This window comes from Lipotes vexillifer, unplaced genomic scaffold (assembly GCF_000442215.2).
Source record: "Lipotes vexillifer unplaced genomic scaffold, Lipotes_vexillifer_v1.1 scaffold690, whole genome shotgun sequence".
Lineage (NCBI taxonomy): Eukaryota > Metazoa > Chordata > Mammalia > Artiodactyla > Lipotidae > Lipotes > Lipotes vexillifer.
The window spans coordinates 261586-280428 of NW_006798376.1; the positions used below are offsets into that span (position 1 = coordinate 261586).

At 34.8% G+C, this 18843-nt stretch overlaps 1 protein-coding gene across 1 annotated transcript in view; it reads left to right on the forward strand.

The window, feature by feature from the left end:
- Nucleotides 1-18843, forward strand: part of PCDH15 (protocadherin related 15) — a gene marked incomplete at its 5' end in the record, with an annotated part of 299765 nt that overhangs the window by 245142 nt on the left and 35780 nt on the right. The window contains 2 exons of the mRNA XM_007470315.1: nucleotides 7468-7556; nucleotides 15313-15489. Coding sequence (XP_007470377.1) covers nucleotides 7468-7556; nucleotides 15313-15489 — 266 coding nt within the window. The remainder of the gene's footprint in view (nucleotides 1-7467; nucleotides 7557-15312; nucleotides 15490-18843) is intronic.

Consider the following 18843-nt stretch of genomic DNA (forward strand, 5'->3'; position numbering starts at 1 on the left):
TACATCACACTCACTTGGAAAAAACATAACTCTTGTTAATTCCAGCTTTCTCCTTTCTCCAGACCTATATCCATGCTGGATGCCTGCAAAAACATGTACAATTATATATTAGTCTTACTTTAAATTGATGATGAAAGCCCCCAAGTGAGCTCTTATGTTGTCCAGTAACCACATTGTATTTCCTGGTCCATTCATGTTCCTTCTCTCCGAGAAGAGCTTCTCTCTCACAATCCTCCAACGCTTCCTCATCCTCACAATTGCCTAATTAACTGGCATCCTATTTCACTGAAAGATGAAGCATTTAGAAAGATAATTCTATAACTCCTGCCACTAAATCCGCCTACTTACCAGTATTTTCACCAACATTCTATGCCTTATTTCCTGTTTGTTTAGATGAATTCTCTATGCTTTTTTTTTTTTTTTTGGCTGCATTGGGTCTTCGTTGCTGTGCGTGGGCTTTCTCTAGTTGTGGCGAGCGGGGGCTACTCTTCACTGCGGTGTACAGGGTTCTCATTGTGGTGGCTTCTTTTGTTGCAGAGCATGGGCTCTAGGCACGTGGGTTTCAGTAGTTGTGGCACGCAGGCTCAGTAGTTGTGTCTTGCAAGCTCTAGAGCACAGGCTCAGTAGCTGTGGCACGCAGGCTTAGTTGCTCTGTGGCATGTGGGATCTTCCAGGACAAGGGTTCGAACCCGTGTCCCCTGCACTGGCAGGCGGATTCTTAACCACTGGGCCACCAGGGAAGCCCAATTCTCTATGCTTTTATCTGGAGCCATTACCTCCACATGTGCAACAGATCCAGTTCTGCTCACCAGCGCTAGAACACTGTTTCAGCAACTCTCCTACTTCTTTTATACATTATCAGTAACATTAGCCCCTCTTTATTTGATTATTCCCATAACTGTGCTATTTTTCCTAGCTTCAAAAATTATAAAAAAAAAAACCCTCTTGACCTACATCTCGTTCCAGCTACCACTCCATTTCTATGTTCCTCTTTCCAGAAAAATTCATTGTCAGTGCCAACTCTTAATTTCTCACCATCTAATCTTTTAAACCCTCTTGAATCAAAATTCCTCTCCCAACACTCACCCAAAATTGCTTATGTCAACATCATCAATGGCTTTCACTTATTAAATGCACTGGTAATTTCAGTCTTCATCTTATTTGAACCATCAGCAACACGTGATTGATTATTACCTTTGCTAGGCTTTCAGGCCACCATGCTCTTATTTTTCTCTTCCCTCACTGTTCATTCCTTCTAAACCTCTTTTGCTGGTTCATTTTCTGCTCCTGACCTTTTAGTCAATGTTCCATAGAGCTTGGACGTTAATTCTCTTTTCTATCTGCACTCACTGACTCAGTAAACTCATTCAGTCCAACAACTTTAAAATATCATCTATAGGGCTTCCCTGGTGGTGCAGTGGTTGAGAATCCGCCTGCCAATGCAGGGGACACGGGTTCGTGCCCGGTACGGGAAGATCCCACATGCTGTGGAGCGGCTGGGCCCGTGAGCTATGGCCACTGAGCCTGTGCGTCCGGAGCCTGTGGTCCACAACGGGAGAGGCCTGTGCACCGCAAAATATATATATATATATATATATATATATATATATATATATATATATATATATCGTCTATATTAGAAAATGTCAAATTTATATCTTCACCCCAAAGCTCATTCCTGAACAGCAAATTCATATGTCCAAGTGTACATGCAATGTTACACTTGAATATCTACTAAAGATCTATTTATGTTTCCTAAGCTGAACTCCTCTCCCTCATCACATCTCTCCCACCTATAATCTTCCCAGTTTTGCTTGATGACCAAATGAACTTTGAATTCTTCAGGCTAAAAATTTCTTAATTCCTTTCTCTACTCAACCACACATTTAATTCCTCAGTAAATAATGTTGTGTATAACATGTACTATAACATACATATGCTACATATGTGTGTTATCGGCACATTTTCCAAAACTTCTGTTACAATTTGGTTGAACAGTCATCATAACTCACCTGTGTCATTGTGCAAACTCACTAACTTGCTCTCATGCCTCCACGCTTGCCCTGCTAAAGTCTGGTTTTAATATAGCAAGTAAAGTGATACCTTAAAATGTAATTCAGATCCTGTTATTTCTCTGCTCAGAACTTTCTAATATCACCCCAATTCTTTCAGAGAAATTACTTAGATCATTATGGAAGACGGTGGGACCCTCGGTCATCTGGCCTCCAGTGACCCGTTTTCTACTCTTCTCCCCCTAACTCCTTCAAACCCAATAATATTGGCCAATTTGCTCTTCCTCAAATAGCCAGAAATGCTCTCACTTTAGAGATTTTGCAGTGGCTCTACCTAGAATGCTTTTTCCCCATATGTGTTCAGGACTAGCTCTCTTTATCTCTTCTAAATATTTGCAAGAATGTATTTCACAGTGAAGCCTACTCTCACCATCCTAGTTAATATTGCAACATACTGTGTCATTTTACATCACTTTATTGCTTTCTTTTTTCAAAAGACTTATCATATTCATGGTTTCTCCTCAGAAAGGCTCCATGAGGACATGTTATTTATTTATTTAAATCCCTGATGTTATCTCAAGCGCCTAGAATAATTCCTGTTACTGAGTGAGTACTAAATGCCTATGAGTTCAGTGAATGAATGGCCCCTCTCTTACAGTAGAGGTTAGCAGTTCTCAAAGTGTGGTCCATAAAAACCTGAGCGTCCCCCAAATCATTTCAGGGCCCATGAGATCAAAACTCTTTTAATAAGGATACTAGGACATGATTTGCCTTTTTACCATGTTGCATTTGCTCTGCTGCTGCCATTGTATGCTTCACAGCCATACATAAACAGAAAAAAAGGAAGCCTGTTTCAACTAAGAATGCCCTTACTAACACAGTAAAACATTAATTTTAACCAATGTCTACTCTTGACTAAATACTTTTTCAGTATTTTCTGTAATGAAATAGGAAGTAGGTATAAAGCACTTCTGGTGTGTATGGAAGTATCATGGTTGTCTGAGAGAAAAGCTCTGTGCAAGTTGAATTAGCTGCTTTTTTTCTAGGAATAGCTTTTTATTTGAAAAAATAACTTAGAGATAAAATACGGTTATTCAGACTTGAATATTTGATAGGCATTTACACAAAAATGAATAAGGTGAGACTGTCAATTCAAGGAAAACAACTGACAGTATTTATTGTTAATGATGACATTCAAGCCTTCAAGCACAAATTAGAATATTGGGAAGCATGTATTCACTACTGTGAACTTGACAGCTTCCCCATTACTCAAAGACTTTTCTGATGAGATCAGTGGTCATATTAAAGCATTTGATTTTTTTTCTTGATATTCTGTAATAAAATGTGTCAACATTTGAAAAATCTGCAATATTCAGTGAACCAATATTTTCCAAATGACCAATGCAAGATGTTAAAAAAAAATTCAAAGATAAAAAATCCATTCAAAGTGCAAGATAGATAAATGTATTTTAATGTAACTGAACATGGTTTTAGATTTTTCACACTGAAACTCACCTTGAAGAAACTTCCACTTGAGTTTTGGTGGAGTATTGAAGAAAATATACACAATTATCTTTAAAAAATTCTTAAGATACCTCTTCTTTTCAAGACAAGTGAGGTGGCACCAGAGACAGGAGAGATATTGTCCAGTCCAAGCAGTAAATTGTGTGGGTCTCCTATTCATTGTATAATATGTTAGCTATGTGGCTTCCGAGCACTTGAAATGTGGCTAGGTTGCATTTGGATGTACTGTGTAAAATACACACTGGACTTCAGAGACTTAACATGAAAAAAAAAAAGTAAAAAGTCTCCTTAATAAGTTGTTTTAGATTGATTACATGTTGGAATGATAATATATTGAATATATTGAGTTAAATGTATTATTGAATTAATTTCACTAGTTTTTATCTTTCTATTGTGATTACCAGAAAATTGAAAATTATGTATCTGACATGTTTTTGTGTCTCACATTATATTTCTATTGGACTGCCTATCTAAACTATATGAAGTTGGGAGTCCACCTGCTGATGCAGGGGACACGGGTTCGTGCCCCGGTCTGGGAGGATCCCACATGCCGCGGAGCGGCTGGGCCCGTGAGCCATGGCCGCTGAGCCTGCGCGTCCAGAGCCTGTGCTCCGCAACAGGAGAGGCCACAACAGTGAGAGGCCCGTGTACCACAAAAAAAAAAGAGAATGAATAGAAAAAAGGGGAGTTATAAGAGGTTTATTAGAAAGAATTAAAAGGATTTAGAAGTAATAAAGTATGTAAATTGATAACCTCTGTTTTTGGAATTATGCGCTGCACAAATGTTACTTTTCTTTTTTCCTTTTGACAATACCTAGTAATTTTAATCCATTACAAAGATCAATCCCAATAATGATAAAAATAATTTTTTGGAAAAACTTTCATTAGTAATTAAGGTATAAAGAATTAAGTGAAGCAACTTTAAAGTAGAATTTTTTAAGTGTTTAGTATAATAAATTGATGTGTATTTCTGAAAGTATTTGCATAAAGGCTATACTAGAAAAGTAACATAAAGCCTAGTAATCTTAAATATATAAATATCTTTGCTATAGATGGTATAAGAAACCAATGATTCAGGGACATATAATATTTTTGAAAGATCAAAATTTAAGCTATAATAGCTTATTGTCTTCATTTTCATAGTTAAACTGTGTACCTTCTACATGAATAATATGTCAATACTTTAAGGAGATTTTAAATTTTAAATTAACAATTTATAGGTAAATCTAAGAAAACTACTTTTGTAGTTAAATGCAGTCTGAGTTTTGTATCTTATCAGAATTAAAAATACATTATTATTTTATTTTAAGAGTACAAAAGCATGTTTTCAAAATAATTAAGTTCAGAAAATATTTTTGATAAATTGTAAGCTTAATATGTATATGTTCCAGAGGACCTTAAATCTTAATTCATTTTGTTTAACAAATTAAAAATTCCTTTTGAAGTAATTTATCCTTCTGAATAAAGAGAAAGTACTGGCAGTCCTTTAAAGGCAAATGATAGAGTTACTTGTATCTGCAAGGCCAAATTTTGCTTCCAAATAGAGTCCCTAGCACTTGAATTGATTGCATTACAACAGTTTACTTGTAAATCAACTTCCAAAACTCAGAACTTATGTACACTAGGGGAAATTTTACCATTTCCCTGCACCAAATATAACTAACATTCTAGTTTTTCATTGTTCTACAATTAGTGAAAATCTAACAGCTGTGTGTAATAAATCCCTGGGTGTCTGTCTTGGTAGGCTGATTGTGTAACAGAAAACTCTAAAATTTCAGTGGTTTAAACTAACAAGTTTTATTTTTCTTTCACATGACACAACAATGAGAGCATATATGGTTGGGTGGTGTTCTTGACAGTTCTCTTGCAAATGTTTCTGTGCCCTTCTCTGTGGCCTCTCTATTCAGATAGAGATTGGGAAAGAAAGGGGAAGTTCACTCATGAGGCAGATTTAAGAATATTTTTTTCTTCCTTTCCACTAACTTTCCATTGGTCAAAACTCCATCATATGGTTCCACTAAACTCCAGAGGAAGTTGAGAAATCTACTCTTGTTGAGAAAACAGTCCATGATTACTATTTGTTCCAGGTTGTTTGCTTTTGACCAGAATTTTTTTTTTACCTTTCCTGGTCCAATGTTGAAAGGAAGGGAAAAAAAGATAAGGAAGGAAGGAAGAAAAGAAAGAAGAAAGAGAGCAAAGGAAGGAAGAAAGGAAACACATTTGCACAAATCTCATATATATTTTTCTAGAGATTTTTACCATGTATTTTTACTACTAAAAACTAAAACAAAAAACAGAAAACAAAACAAAAAAAACACAAAAAACCTTATATGTAATTTCTGTCTGTTTTTTTATTTAGGACCAATACAAAAAGATAAAAAGACAAAATTACAGAAAATCTGTGATAATCCCTAATTCTAATGAACTTAGTTTTTTTTATGTGTGTGGAGACACAATCAAGATTCACGTACATGTTTAAGGGAAATTTAAACATTTGATCCCAGATGCCTGTAATGAGTTAGGGGTACAGGATTGGAACTGCCAATGTTAGCGATTTGCTCACAGGTGATAATAAGATAGACACCTGGGTAGTGGGCAGACATGAATTATTAGGCCCACAAAATGGTTTGAAAGATTTCAAATTAGTTGTAAATATTTCACATAGTATTTCTTTTCCTGAAAAATGGGAAACTCCAGGAAATCTGCACCTGTTTTCCCACATGGCAACATTCATTAGAGATGAGTAGTAGCTGACCTCTTCAGAGGAGTTGTATGCTCTCTGATTTGAGAGACTTCCAATTCTCCCTATTATTTCATGCTTTTGGCTACTTCACTCATTTAGGTTACCTGCCTGGTCCCTGAAAACATTTGAGTTTGTGACTCCTGATAGGGCATCTATGGGCAACTATATTTGCAGCCTATATCAAAAATATATATAAACATGAAGTTATTCCCTAGTATAAATTATATTCAGATATATGGTGCTAAATGTATCTAATCCAGAGTATCCAATTCATGGTCCTGGTGTATATGTATTTACACAATTTTAATTGTGTAATGTATGTGCAGCACAGTGTATGATTTGACTTTACATTTTTTACATCTGTATTGGGTAATAGTAAAGATCACATATTCTGGAGATTATGCTTATTTGGGCCCAGGTTATTAATGGCTCTTTATTAGTTTTTATATTTAAAAATTGGAATGATAGTCATAACTACCTGATATGGTGATTTATAGAATTACGTAAGTGCTAATTCCTGTAGAGCATTGAGAAAAAGAGTAAATGATACATTGTAAGCAGAGAATAAATGCTATTGTTTTTATTCCATTTTTCTAAATAAGAACATAGAATGGACTCTGTAAATGTTACTTGAAAGAATGGATTCATAAACAGCTGTTAAATTAGTTCATCTTAGCCCTCTCTGTAAGTTTGTATGTATATAGCTCTTTATCTACACAAACATAAAGTTGGCTAAAGCAGACATGAATTCTGTATGGAATAATGGAATGAATTATTCTAACTATCCATATCCCAGATTCTTAGTCACAATGAATAAATGATCTCTTAGGATTTATAAAATCCAAAAGCTGGGTTTTCCATTTTTCTGAGTGTTCTTAAATAACCCAATTAAAGAAACATACAAAACCACCTTCGTTTATGCTTTTGTAAAAGCCAAGAAAACAAACGCATAAACCAACAACAGTCGAAGTCACTTAGGGTTCTGTAACTTCTAAGTAAACAATTAGTCTGTCATTCTCAACCTGCTTCAACATACCTAGTAGAGATTGTGTAGCTAGAAATATCATTTATTCCTAAATTTATAAATGGGGAACCACTATGCATAGTAGGGAAGGAAAGATGTTAATTTTTGATTATAGAAATGCTAATGAGTAAAAGCCAAATGAATTCTGTTTTTTCTTCTTTCAGGTCTCTGTGGTCAATCAGCTGGATATGCAAGTCATTGTTTCTAATGTACCCCCTACTCTAGTGGAAAGAAAGATAGAAGATCTTACAGAGTAATGGTTTTTCTTTACTTATATGTTTATTTTCATGTGGCTATAGTTTTTATTGAATTAAGTCATTTTAATAATTACAGTGTTCAGACTAAATTATATTTTATAATACCTTCTTAAAAACAATTTAGCTCACTCTTTTATTGAAATAGGTAGCTTCATTTGGAATATGTGAAGATTCTAAGAGTACGTTCAAATAAGAATGAAAATTAGATGTGAGAAGATCTTATTATTCAGAATGCTTTGACTGATGGGTCAACATAAACTCAAAATGCTGCATATAACAAATAAATCATAACTTAATTATTTGAGTATATGTCTTGATTTTGTGGCCCCAGATTCTTGAAAAAGCTCATTATCTCAGTAATCCAGCTAGTCTGGGGAATGCTATTTCTCAAAGTGATGTATCTAGATGGCTACAGCTTATTCTTTTAAAAACTAAGATTGCTAATTTTAAACAACATATATTTAAATTATTCTAAAATGTATGTCATTCCCCTCTGCCGTTTGAACAGTGTACACTGTACATGGCTGAATATGTTATTGTTGACTCAGACAAATTGTGATTATGAATTCACAGTTCTCTAATATTCTAAATGTTATCAAGGATTATTAAAATGTCTTTAGTATTTCACTCTTAACTACCCTAACCTAGCCTTCCGTCATTTAATAATTTTATAGTTGTATTTGTTAGTTATTCCTTGTCTTCTGTTGAGTTCATGTTGACAGATGTCAATTACTGTCAATTTGTCTCTTTTGAGCAAAATATCTTACACTTCCAAGTTGCCAGAAGAAGCTTCAGATAGTCATACAGCTAACCTTTTAGTAATTATGAGTGAAATAAAATACAATAGGCACTGATTAAGGCATGGAGACTCTCCTGTAATAAAAGCATATGTGCTTTGCAACCATTACTTGTTAATGTTTCACAAGATTTAATCTATGGGTGTCACATAAAATGTCCTATGAAAGAGGTGATTATCAACATTTAAGTGTAGAATAGCAGTCACACAGTGTCTTGTTTACTTCTGCAAAAGTGGTTTACACATGCTTAACCTTTATTAAAATAATAGCTGATTACACCTGAAAAAAGTTAGAATTATGCCTGTCTCTTAGCTGCTTTAATGTCATCTGTTGAGGCAGGCTTTTCTGATTACCCTATCCAAAATAGATGACACTCTTCTCAACCTCTAACCCTTTGTTCTGCTTTTGTTCAAAGCATTATTTAATGTTTATATTTATATCAATTTAATATAAGCTTCATAAGGATAGGAAATCTACTTTTCACTACCATAATTCAAGTTATATATTAAGCACTTGATGCATTTTACTGAATGAAAATGTTATACAAGCAAAATCATGATGCCCTTTTCTTCATATTGAGACAAAATTTATAAAAACTGGAAAAATGGCAATGTAAAAGTATAATTTCATAGCAATTATATGATTTATTCCTCTTACATGGATATGAAGATTATGAACGAGAAAAATCAGGCATCTTTCAAGTCTTGAGAGAATATATGACTCTGAAAGGAGCTTTGACTTCATATAAATACTGGTTTTGAAACATGAGCTTGGGCAAATAATTTAATCTTCCCCAGACTCATTTTCACCACTTGTTGACCAGATAAAACTCCTGTCATAGAACTGTTGTGAGAACTAAATAATATAAGCCAGTGGAAATTGGAAACAATGGAAATTGTGAACATTCAATGAATAATAGATATCCTATACAAATGAGGTTAGTGATCCAAAGTCAGTAGGGTAAGGCAGAGAGATGCCAGAGTTTTTGCATGTTCTATTAAAAGAGCATAGTTTAGTAATGGAGCTCAGATTATGGATTCAAATAAACAAGTTTGAATCCTGTTATAGCTGTGTGACCTCTGAGAAAGATATTTAACACTTAGGACCACATTTTCTCATCTTGAAAACTGGAATAAGGATGTCAATCTTGTGTTGCTTTTGATAGAATTAAACATAAATTTGCTAGTGCAGTAAGCACAGCAGGCACATGCCAGGTTCCCTTTTATAGTTTTTTTTTTTTTTTACAATCTGTGTTAATTTAGAGATTCTTAAGCACAACAAATTTGGATATTTTTTTAAAAAAAGAGGCTTTATTTTGCAGACCACTTTTATGTTCATAGGAAAATAGAGTAGAAGATACAGAGAATACCCATATACTTCTTTCCCCCACACATATAGCTTACCTCACTATCCACATCTTACACCAGAGTAGTGCATTTGCTATAATCAACAAACCTAGTTCGACACGTCATAATCATCCCCAATCCATAATTTGCATAGGGTTCACTCTTGGTGTTGTACATTCTGTGGTTTGGACTAATGTATAAAGACATATATCTATCACTGTAGTATCATACAGAATAGATTCACTGCTCTAAAAAATCCTCCATGCTCCACCTATTCAAACCTCCCTTCCCCACTAACCCCCAGAAATCAGTGATCTTTTTACTATCTCCATAGTTTTAGCTTTTCCAGAACATAATACCCTTGGAATCATATAGTATGTAGTCATTATGATTCCTTTTTGAAAGCTACTTTAGTAGACGGAAGATGGAAGTAGAGATAAAGACTGTTAGATCTAATCCAGCACCATGAAGCCCAAAACGCTCACTCTCAGTGTCTTGGGGTGGCCGGGAGGGGATGAGGAGGGCATAATGAAAACATACATATAGCCAAGGTAGACAGCAGAGTACCAATTTATTAATTAAAAATAGGAATGGGTTAGGGAGGATGGGAGGGAGACGCAAGAGGGAGGAGATATGGGGATATACGTATATGTATAGCTGATTCACTTTGTTATAAAGCAGAAAGTAGCACGCCATTGTAAAGCAATTAAACTCCAATAAAGATGTTAAAATATATATATAGGAATTTATTGTTCCAGTGACCAGACTAACGAACACATTCATTTCCTGTAGACGTTCTTAGATGACTAATCACATCATCATCAAAGCCATGTTCTGTATTTCCTATGAGACTTAACCCTATCTTAAGAAGGGAAAACTTGAACTGCATATGATCATCACTTTTATTTTTTCCTTTAGGTAGACCCATATATGAGGCCATATATGAGGCCAGATCATAATCCAAAGTTTTTCTGATAAGAAAAAAATAAGTACAAATTGGGAGAGTTGATGAAAGAAAAATTTCATGATCTAATATATCCATTTCATAATAGTGAAGGTTTTTCAGAAGGGGTCAGTATCCTTTGATAGCTAAGAGCACAGTGCCTGGAAAACAGAATGCTCAAAGAGTAAATGTTAGCTGCTATAGGAATGCTAATAATTACTTCCCACTCCCTTGGAACTGGCTGAAATGGCTCTACTGAACAAAATTTTTATTACTTTGTTTTTTAATGCTTATAGAATTAACCAGTGACCCTTTGTAATGAAACACATCTCTTTTTAATTATATTAATGTATTCAGCAAATTCCCCCATAATGTGAAGCTATCTATGCCCCTTACAAGTGGCCTCACATGTGTATGTTTTGAAGAATTTTAGGTTGACCTTAGCATGTATCTCTTTGTGAGCCTTGTTTTTCTCTTACAAATTCGTGAGGTTGAGTAGAAATAGCTGTGAGGATAGGGTTAAGGAGACCTTATTATAACCTAGAAATGATTGGCAGTAATGTCTAAAGAAGCTAAGAAATGTTTGCATTTTGTGTCTTCTTCCTTTCTCTTTCCACTTCACCATGAAGCCCAGATAAATAAAAGAAGTTTGGGATTCTAAAATTTAAATCCTTAAGAATCTGTGGAAATGGCATTTTCAAAAATATAAATAAAAGAGTTTAGAAATATTGTGTTACAGTATGAATCAGAATTGATAACTTAGATCTTGGAGTTGATCAAATGCTTCTCTTACTTTCTAAATACAATATGAAAATTCAGTGAAATCAGGACTTTATTGATGTAGTTATTGCTTTGGTTTGGAAGAGTCTATTTCCTAGAATATTTACATAGCATATGAAATGTGTAATTAATTTATAGCTCCTGCAATTAAGGTTCCAAACATACTTTAGAAATCTAGCCAAAATATGTATTTCTGGGATAAGAATTATAAAGTCTCTTGGGAAGAAAACCTACGAAACAGTAAAAAATAAGTGCCAGCACTTACGTTGTCTTAAATCTGCATAATAAAGACTTGGTGTTGAGGGGAAAGGTGAAGTTGAAAGGTAAATCAATAAACACATTATCTGGGCTTCCCTGGTGGCGCAGTGCTTGAGAGTCCGCCTGCCGTTGCAGGAGACGCGGGTTCCTGCCCCGTTTCGGGAAGATCCCACATGCCGCGGAGCGGCTGGGCCCGTGAGCCATGGCCGCTGAGCCTGCGCGTCCGGAGCCTGTGCTCCGCAAATGGGAGAGGCCACAACAGTGAGAGGCCCGCATAACGCAAGAAAAAAAGAAAAAAAAAAAAATAAAAAAAAAATAAACACATTATCTTTGATCATTTTTACCTACCCTTTGCTTTAGAGTTGAGGAGCTCAGGGAACTTTCTATAATGGGATATATTAATGGTTTAGTAAGTATAAATTTAAAAATAATATTTTTACTTTTAATAATGTTATTTAAATTTTGTTATTTCATTAAGTTAATTCTTTTTATTATAATATTTAAATGTTAACAATAATTAGTAATTTATATAGCAAAATCCTTTTGCAAATAAAACTTTATTTCCAAAAAGAGGTAGTAGGCTGGATTTAGCCTGAGGACTCTAAGTTAGCAACTCTTAATTTAGAGCATTATACTTTGTAGAGAGAAAAAGTTACAATGCATATCTATTCTATTCAGACTCCTATAGGAAAACACATTGGGGAGCATCTTGTGTGAAATTCCCAAGTAATATATATTAATATTTTTTTCCTAGGAAGGCTGTTCCTTTTGATTTCAGAGGACCTAGGCTCAAGCCCTGGCCCACCAGTGACTAGGAGGTCTTGGGCCAGGAAATTAAACTTTTTGATTCCTTAAAGCTGGCAATTTAGTCATTAAAAGAAGGGTAGGGCTTCCCTGGTGGCGCAGTGGTTGAGAGTCTGCCTGCTGATGCAGGGGACACGGGTTCATGCCCGGGTCCGGGAGGATCCCACATGCTGCGGAGCAGCTGGACCCGTGTGCCATGGCCACTGAACCTGCGCATCCGGAGCCTATGCTCCGCAACGGGAGAGGCCACGCCAGTGAGAGGCCCGCGAACCGCAAAAAAAAAAAAGAAAAAACAAGGGTAGTTCCTGGTTGTAAGCACTGTAGATTTAACAGTGAACTAAAGCAAAGTCCCCGTTCCCATGATGCTTACATTCTGTTGGGGGAAAACAGCAAATAGAATAAGAATAATAAATTAATTTATAATGTGATGCTAAGTAGTGATAACTATGATAAAGACAAATAAAAGTAACAATATAAAAATATGGAAGAGAAGTACTATTTCATATAGGATGATTGAGGAAAACCTTTCTAATAAGGTGAAAGCTGAGCAGAAACCTGAGAGAAGTGAGGGAGAAAGTCATGGGTCTGTGGTGATGTGGGGAGGGTTAGGGGTGGAGGGAGTTATCCCAGAAAGAGGACACCACAGATATGAAAATCAAGATTAAGGGGCATGCTGGTCATATCAAGATATAGATGTCAAGGTAGGGAATGAGTTATATAGGATCTCATAGGCCACTTGAAGGATTTAACATTTTACTCTGCATAAGATAGAAAATCCTTATAACTGTCCAATATAGTAGCCACTAGTTCCATGTGGTTATCGAGTGCTTGAAAAGTGACAGGTCCAAATGAGAGGTGCTGTAAGTGTAAAATACACACCAGATTTCAAATACTTAGTACAAAAAAGAAAGTAAAATATCTCCTTAATATTTTTATATGGATTACATACTGAAATGATCATTTTTGGATAGATTTAGTTAAGTAAATACATTAAATTAATCTCACCATTTTTAATTTTCTAATGTGGCTACAAAAAATTTGAATTTACATGTGTAACTTGCATTGTATTTCTTTTGGGCAGCATTGCTTTAAATGTTTTGCACAGAGAAATAACATTCTAGCTTAAGTTTTAAAAGGTTGTTGAGTGGGAGATCAGGAGACAAGTTATGAGTCTAGAGCAGTAGTCCAGGAGAGAGATCAATGTGGCTTGGACTGGTGGTAGGTATGGATATAGGAAGGGGTTAAGTTTAAGGTATATTTTTGAAGGTACAACCTACCGAATTTGTTATGGATTGGATGTATGAGAAAAGGTAAGAAACAATAATGACTCCTAGGTGTTGGGTCTGAGCAAATAAACAAAATAAAAATATTTGCCATACTTGGACACTGAAGAATTTGATAAAATTATACATGGCGAAAGTAATGGTGTGTTCTTAGAGAGGATTGATTTTATTTAGCAATAGTTGATTCACATCCATAAAGACCCCAGATGTCAGCTTGCACTCTCACCATCGCCCTGATGGTTTCCCAACTTGGTGATGGATTAAAACTCCATTATCTATTACCCACAGTCACTTTTTTAGCCCTACATTAATATTATTCTCTTTTGTCTCATTTATTCCATGTGAACTGAGTATATTATATGTATCAGGTAAGGTGCTGATATCAAACCAATGAAAATCTGTTAAAAAATATAAGCCCAGCTGGGACATATGAAATATATTATTGAATTGAAAGTTTTGTTGTGTAGTTTTTCTTATCTGCTGTATGCTAAATAGAATTGCTATAAATGTTTCCAATCACATGCCAATTTTGTTCAAGTATCCTTAACACAAAGATGTAGTTGAAGTTGAAGAGGTTATCAACAGAGAATGACCATAAATGACCTAATTTTATCAGATAGTAAAGCACAGACATTTCAATAGCACAGCTTTGGGAAGTAACATTTTCTGTAATAGGCATATAATAGCTGTAAAATAAATTGAAACCAGTGATAAAATAAAATATAAACTTGAAATAAAATGAAATCCTACTTGTTAATATTCAAGGTATAAGTTATGATTCTTTTTAAAAAAGATAAGTGTAATTTGGTTTTATTCAAAGTCTACGTGATTCATCGTTGTGACACAAAAGGGATGCATCTACTGTTTTTCTGAAATACTTAGTTTGGGACTTTATTTTGATAGAGAAAGAAGTAACTTCCTGCCTTTCCAGGAAGAAATACTTACTTTAAACTAATTATGTTATAAGAAGTCATAGGTTTTTTACAAAATTAAGATAGCCCAGAATACAGTATTTTTATCTTAACCTGTTAAACCTGACAAAGCAAAATATCTCTACATTCTCACTGCTATAATGCTCCAAGGGTCTTTACACTCTTAGGAAAAAAGGTATCCTACTGTTGCACCTTGACATATCACAAAATCTGGTGGAAGGTGTAATTTATAACACCAACCATATGAACTCAAGAGTTCTAAGACCCCATGGTTCCCATAAAGCATAGACAGTTTTATTTGTACAACATAGTTGGCATTTCTCATGAGCCATGTGAAAGCTCAAATGGTATCATAAATTTTAAAAGCCTAGACTTAAATATGATATGGTTGATGACCTCTTTCTACCTTATTCAGCTTCTAGCATCATTGGGAGTTAAACGCTCTAAATATATAGAGAACTTTCTTCAAGAGTTCATATTCAGTAACCATTAACAAAAACCAGGCTGTCATCATTTTTCATTTACTAAATGTCATTTCAGGTTGAAGGTGATTTTTTTTCCTCAGCGAGCCTGTCAGAATGTCATGTTTGTGCTTTGTTTGATTTACAGGATTTTGGATCGCTATGTTCAGGAGCAAATTCCTGGTGCCAAGGTTGTGGTAGAGAACGTTGGAGCTCGCCGGCATGGCGATGCCTTTTCTCTAGAAGATTACACAAAGTGTGACTTGACTGTCTATGCAATCGACCCCCAAACCAACAGAGCCATCGACAGAAATGAGCTTTTTAAGTGAGTATTTTTATTGTCTGTAACAGCTTTATGGTTACAGTGTCACCCATAGATAATCCTGATTTAAGGATATAAGTAAATAGTTTAAAACCCATCAAATTTTTCTTGAAAGTGAAGTGTAATCAAAACAAAAGAAAAAAATCTAAGAAACAATACCTAGGGTACTCACACCTAGAATTTTTAAGTCTAAGTATGAGATAAAGTGACTTCGGGGGATCTGTTCTCCTTGAGATGTCTGAGCATCCATTATGCTTAAGAGCAAGAAGCAGTTCACCGAGATCACCTTGCATCGGCTTCCACTCTTGCTCCAAGACCCTGCTCTTTGAGAGGAAACCACAGATCCCTTCTTAAAGTGGCAAGTTGCCTGCAATGATGTCAGTAGGCTTGAATTTTAAGAACAAGCCTAGCTTTCTTCACAGTCTTATTGAATAGGCAAAAATTAACATCTGATTTTTCCCTTGACTTGGGGGTAGAGAACAGGGGGGATAATCACTTCCACCTAAGTCCATGTGACATTTCATCCAGGTATTAATTTGAATATTTGAGTTTTAAATCCTTTTAAAATAAGGAATATACAAAATCTTAAACAAAACCCTGCTACATATTCTCCTTTGGAAATTATTCTAGAACAGCTTTAGTTGTTGTTGTTAGTTTCTCCTTTACTCTAGTGACATCTAGTGTCCAAAAGATTATTGGCATGTAATTCTTAGCTAAAAACATGTTTTGTAGTAAAAATACATATTGATATATAATCATATGTATATATTCTAAATATTCAGAGATGTGTGTATATATAATCTCCAAAATCCATTATTTCAGAATTTAGTTTTTCTTTCTTTGTCTCTCTATATAATAAACATCATGCAAATAAATATATGCATATACAAATTTACATGCATATATCCATATATGGGTGCATGTTTTTATTTAGTAAACATCTATTTACCCATTTATTTATTAAAACTCATAAATTCTGAATTTAGTTTTACTTTATATCTGTTCATCAAAATTTCACTATTTTAGCAGCAATGAAATAGTGATTTATTAGTTTCTTAAAAAGCCATAGTTATTAAGTATTAATAATTAAGTATGTATAATTAATTTATATATAATAGATATTTGGGCGATATGCAAGAGAGTATACTAATCACTATGAAGAAATACAGATTACTGAAGCAATGGCTTCTTCTCAGGATTTAGACTCACCATCCAAATGAAGGAGCATTTAGGTCTACTAAGACAATAATGGCTTACTTTATTAATTTAAAAAATTATTTAGAAATATACTTTTAAAGTAATTTTTATATTCTTTTTTTTTTTTTTTTTTCTTGCGTTATGCGGGCCTCTCACTGTTGTGGCCTCTCCCATTTGCGGAGCACAGGCTCCAGACGCGCAGGCTCAGCGGCCATGGCTCACGGGCCCAGCCGCTCCGCGGCATGTGGGATCCTCCCGAAACGGGGCACGAACCCGCGTCTCCTGCATCGGCAGGCGGACTCTCAAGCACTGCGCCACCAGGGAAGCCCTATATTCTTTTGATTAATTGTCATTATTAACATTTATTTAAATCTTATCTGCATTCTTTTTTTTTTAATTTATTTATTTAATTTATTTATTTTTGGCTATGCTGGGTCTTCGTTGCTGCACACGGGCTTTCTCTAATTGTGTCGACGGGCTTCTCATTGCTGTGGCTTCTCTTGTTGCGGAGCATGGGCTCTAGGCACATAGGCTTCAGTAGTTGTGGTACGCAGGCTCAGTAGTTGTGGCTCACGGGCTCTAGAGTGCAGGTTCAGTAGTGTGGCACACAGCTTAGTTGCTCTGCGGTATGTGGGATATTCCCAGACCAGGGCTCAAACCCGTGTCCCCTGCATTGGCAGGCGGATTCTTAACCACTGCGCCACCAGGGAAGCCCTGCATTCTTTTTTATATACACTGGTTTTATTTTAAAATATGATGATAGATTGTTCAAATTTAAGGTGCTTTCCTAAATTTAAAAATACCTATTTTCTTTAGGCTGGCAGCCTGGCTCTAAAGAGTAAAATAATGGTGATTATAATTTGAATTGTACTTGTAAATATTTTAGAGATAAAAGATTTGGAAACTGAAGCCAATTTGGTTTCAGCTGACACTGTGAAGTACAAGATAAACATTCTTCATTCTATCAAGTTTTCCAAAACCTAGACTATATTGTGAAAAGTAGAGTTCTAAATTCAACTGAATAACTATTATAGCCAAGAAGAAAGGAAAAAAATATAGAATAACTATAAATTTTTAAAAATTTTATTGAGGAGAGGATGGAATAGCCATGAAGTATTAAAAATTTTGCCTTAGCGGTCTTCACCTTGAACTGTTAGCTGAGAACACTGGTCTAATTTAAACCCTAGAATTGTTCTTTGAAATATTTTGTAATGAGATTATATAGATATATTTCAAAATGCAAGGTTGATATGCATAGATATTATTATCAGATACTATTACCTATTCTGAAGTTATAAAAGTTTTTGTATATTTAGTTTTAACACTGAACAAATATACTAGAACATTGATTGTTGCCTAATGCCCAGACCAGTGGAAATAGGATTATCCTCTCAATTTCTCCTTATGCTAAAATCTAAGCTTCTGAGGCTGTTACAATTTTTAGAGCAAAGATTTAGAAACAAAAAAGATACTTCCTCCAAGGAGTTCACTAAGACATTTTAAAATTTAATTATATCAAAAAAATTTAAAAACCTTATAAGTGCATAGAGAAGACTGGAATGGCTTTACAACTCATTAATTACATATTTTGTTTCACAAGGTTATGAGTATGTTGATTTTTCTTATTTTGGGATATGTGAATTGCTTAGATTTTTGACAATAAATGTATATTACTTTTATTTTCTTTTTATTCTTCTTGTGGTTCTTTGAGCATCTTTAATCTGCATTTTTTGGGGGGTTTTGTTGTTGCTGTTTTCATTTCTGGAATATTCTTAGACAATATATATTCAAATATTTCTTATACCCTGTTTTTTCTTTACCTTTTCTGGGACTCCAATTAAAATTTTTTTCTTCTCATAGCTTTTGGATGCTTTGTTCTTATTCCTCTCCCCTCCCCCAACATTCTTATCACTTTGTGGGTTTTTTTCAGCTAAAAGTACTATTTTGTTTTTTAATTTTTGTTTTAATTAATTAATTTATTTTTAACATCTTTATTGGAGTATACTTGCTTTACAATGTTGTGCTAGTTTCTGCTGTATCACAAAGTTAATCAGCTATATGTATACATATCTCCTCCCTCTTGCACCTCCCTCCCACCCACCCTATCCCACCCCTCTAGGTGGACACAAAGCACTGAGCTGATCCCCCTGTGCTATGTGG